This window comes from Chiloscyllium plagiosum, chromosome 24 (genome assembly GCF_004010195.1).
Source record: "Chiloscyllium plagiosum isolate BGI_BamShark_2017 chromosome 24, ASM401019v2, whole genome shotgun sequence".
Classification (NCBI taxonomy): domain Eukaryota; kingdom Metazoa; phylum Chordata; class Chondrichthyes; order Orectolobiformes; family Hemiscylliidae; genus Chiloscyllium; species Chiloscyllium plagiosum.
This window is the reverse complement of record NC_057733.1, coordinates 61,690-65,844: the sequence shown is the minus strand read 5'-3', so window position 1 is coordinate 65,844 and position 4,155 is coordinate 61,690. Positions and strand designations below refer to the sequence as shown.

The 4,155-nt window shown below is 41.8% G+C and overlaps 1 protein-coding gene across 8 annotated transcripts in view; it reads right to left on the bottom strand.

The window, feature by feature from the left end:
* map7d3 (MAP7 domain containing 3) overlaps positions 1 to 4,155 on the bottom strand; it is a 92,316-nt gene that overhangs the window by 62,317 nt on the left and 25,844 nt on the right. For all 8 annotated transcript variants that reach the window (XM_043714257.1, XM_043714258.1, XM_043714263.1 and 5 more), the window contains exon 5: positions 1,520 to 1,634. In XM_043714257.1, the coding sequence (XP_043570192.1) occupies positions 1,520 to 1,634 (115 nt within the window). The remainder of the gene's footprint in view (positions 1 to 1,519; positions 1,635 to 4,155) is intronic.

Genomic DNA, 4,155 nt, shown 5'->3' with positions numbered 1-4,155 from the left:
TCCAGTCTGAAAAACAACCCTCCACCACCACCCTCTGTCTTCTACCTTTGAGCCAGTTCTGTATCCAAATGGCTAGTTCTCCCTGTATTCTGAGAGATCTAACCTTGCTAATCAGTCTCTCATGGGGAACCTTGTCGAACGCCTTACTGAAGTCCATACAGATCACAACTTCCGCTCTGTCCTCATCAATCCTCTGTTACTTCATCAAAAAGAAAACTCAATCAAGTTTGTGAGACATGATTTCCAACGCACAAAACCATGCTGACTATCCCTAATCAGTCCTTGCCTTTCCAAATAGATGTACGTCTTGTCCCTCAGGATTTCCTCCAACAACTTGCCCACCACCGACATCAGGCTCACTGGTATGTAGTTCCCTGGCTTGTCCTTAAAAAGTGGCACCACATTAACCAACCTCCAGTCTTCCGGCACCTCACCTGTGCCTATCGATAATACAAATATCTCAGTAAGAGGCCCAGCAATCACTTCTCTAGCTTCCCACAGAGTTCTTGGGTACCACCTGATCAGGTCCTGGGGATATATTCACCTTTAACCGTTTCAAGACATCCAGCACTTCCTCCTCTGTAATCTGGACATTTTGCAAGATGTCACCATCTATTTCCCTACTGTCTATAAATAAATCTGTCAAACACGTTTTATCAGTTGGGCTAAAAACAATATTCCATTCGGTATTGTAAAACTGGCCTACAAAGTTTGTGTTTAGGCAACGGTGTGTTATTGTTACAGTAAATGTCTTAAAATGTGAAACCTTGATGTGGCGTTTTTACAGATGACAGGATGATGAAACTCCACAAGTTATCGGTGTAATGGGGAGTGCAGCAGTTCATTTTGTGGTCCCAAGTTCCTAGCTATGGTTTGTCAGGTGATTTATGTCATTTCTGGAATGCTGCGCTAATGTAAATTACAGGATGGCTCTGGTGCTGAGAGTACAATCCTGGAATAGAAGACTCCGCTTTGTATTGAGTACTTCCAAAACACTAAGTTTATTGGCCTGTCCACATTAACCTCCCCCCCACCCCCCCCTACCCAGTTCAACCCTCAATGCAGAGTTTGAAAAGATTGTCCAAGTGAAGCCCTTTACCCCTTTACTAGTCTCCCTCTCACCCCCACCATACCGAACCAATGTCTCCAACCTGCTTCAGTCTCCCGATCCAGTTTGTGACCTCTACTCTCCAAACAAGGATGGATCAGCCTCCCCCAACAAATGGTGATTTGTCACTTCTGGGGTAGCGTTCCTAACTCCCCACCCAAACCTCTTGGATCAGTTACTTCTCATTAACTTCAATAAAAGGTTCCTCATGACATGTCTATTGCAGTTTATTCCCAACACTCTGCTGGGTGATAGTTCTACGCTCTGAAGTATAATAGTAAATTTCTACAGACTAATGTAAATTAATGAATGAATATCAATGAGTAAAACATCCTTCTGAACACAGCTTAAAAACACCATCTGGTTGGCATTATCCCTAGCAATTGATTCTTAGGTCTAAGTCAGACTTACCATTCGAGGTTTCCTTCTCAGTTGCTACAGCTCCTCCCCACGACCATCTTTTTTGCCTTTGCTCCAAGCGCTGGCTCCTTTCCAAGGTGCGTCGCATCACAGCTTCGTAGTGCTCCTATCTCAGTTTCAAAAGTAGGGAATCAGGATTAAACTTGCATGCAAAACAAAAAAAAACCAAATAACTGCAGATGCTAGAAATCAGAAACAAAATCAGAAAATTCAGGAAAAATTCAGGTCTGGCAGCGCCTGTGGATGCAGTTCTGTAGGGTCAATGGACCCAAGATGTTAAGTCTACTGTCTCTCCACCGATGCTGCCAGACCTGCTGAGTTTCTCTAGCAATTTCTGACTTTGTTAAAGTTGCACACCGTTCCTTACAATGATTTTAAGCAATACTTTAATAGCAATGTGCTTGCATCCAGAACTGTATGAAAACCATACTTCCAAACTGTAGTCTCTCAGGTCTTCAGTTCCCATTTAATGTTTTTAATGGCAGATTTCAAACTGGAGGTATGCAGATTTTTTACTACTTTCTGCAGGCAATTATTCACATTTCTCACATACCATCAGGAGCAGTAGATCTTTTGGTACAGGCAGGTTTTTTTTTACTTGACCTGTGTTAGACAAATGCTATCACCAGGTGACCCTTGGTAATGACTCACTGACACTGACCAGACCTTTTCATGTTCAAAAGCACCACATTTAAATAAAACTGCAGCAAATACTCAGCAGGTCTAACAGCCTATGTAGAAGGGGAAACGGTTATCATTTCAGGTTGGCCAGGTCAAATATTTCTCTTTCCCCACAGATAGGATCTGACCTGAGTACTTCCAAACTTTTCTGGTTTTGTTTCTGAAAGCAGGTAGTGAAGAAGACTGTCTGTGTGGAATTGCACACTCTCACTGTTTACGTGAGTTGCCTCCAGGTGTCCCAGTTTCTTCTCTCAGTCCAAAGATATGCAAGTTAAGTGGATTAGCCATGGGAAATGCAGGGTTACAGGGATAGGGTAGGGGACTGGGAGGCTCTTTGAGGATCCGTATGGCCTTCGTCCACACTGTGGGATTCTATGATCCTATAATCTAACTCACAGCACATCTACTGTAAATGCCCATTTTTCATCTGTCTCCATGCATTATTTCTTTGAACTCTTTGGGTGAGATAGCAACTTACCAATTTGTACTTAGCTACGGTTTGGCCAAGAGTTGGGTGGAACCTGAATAAGCGCACAATGCGTGGGGGACCCTTACTGCCAAAAGGGCTTACATCTGATTGCTCTGGACTCTATTCAAAAACTGGTCATAAAGAATAAAGGGAGAGAAATTCACAACCAGAATCACCATCTCATTGGCTACAAAGGCCAATAATAGCTCAATTGGTGAGTCCTCCCTTGCAGTGTTATCTATAAACCTGAGGCAGAAGACACCAACTCTCATACTCCACAGGTTATCACTGTAAAGCAGTAGTGACAGCAAATTAACAGAACAGAGTAAAGACTGTCACAGACCATTCGTGACATGGAATAAAAACAGAATAGATTACCATGAGGATCAGTGCGAGGTCCACAGATGGGGAACAATCCTTATGACTGGAATGTGGGGATGAAGTGCAATATTTTAAAATTTGTTGATACGTTAAACTAGATGGGAACACAAATTGATGAAGATGCCAGAAAGCTTCAAGGATTTTTGGAAACTTACAACTAATGCATCCAATATTTCTGTGGTTAACCTTTTTTGGGATCCTCGAATGCAAACCATCATGTCAAGGAGACTTATTTGCCTTTAGCCCATTCGTTTGTCATTATTACTACTTCTTCAGTGATGGTGGTGGTGCTTAATTCCTCCCCCATACTCTTTAGGTACAGCAAGCATTGAGGAAGGCAAATAGTATGTTGGTCTTCATCTCAAGAGGATTTGAGTACTGCATCAAAGAGGTCTTGCTGTAATTATTACAGCCTTTGTGAGACTGTACCCAGAGTATCTGTACAGAGTTTTGGTCTCCTTATTTAGGGAGAATATATTCGCCCTAGAGGGAATGCAATAAATGTCCACAAGACTATTCTTTGGGCTGGTAAAATGGTGTTGAGGAGAGATTGAGGAAACTGGCTCTGTATTCTTAAGAGTTGGTGACCTCACTAAAACTTACAAAATTCTCAGAGCATGACAAGATGGATGTAGACAAGATATTTCTCCTGGGTCTGGTGACTCCAGAACAGGGGACAAATTCTCAGGATAAGGAGTAGGCCAAATAAGACTGAAATGAGGAGAAATTTCTCTAGAGGGCGATGAATTTTTGGAATATTCTGTCTCAAATATCTATGTAAGTTCAAATTCAGTGTATGCAAGACAGAAAATGATAGACTTTTGGAGACTAATAACATCAGGGCATATGGAGGTAGGATGAGAAAATGAGGTAGATAACCAACCCATGACCGTACCGAATGGCAGAGCACGTTTGGTGGGCTGAATGGCTTACTACTGTTCATTAGTTTCTATAAAGTTAAGAGAGTTTTGGGGTCAATATACTCTTAATTTTGATGTCCACATAAAATACCCAAAATAGAAATTTTCAGAGTAAGAAATTAACTGTTAAGAATTAAAAGAAAAAAACCTTGAGCCAAGCATTGTAGACACTAAAG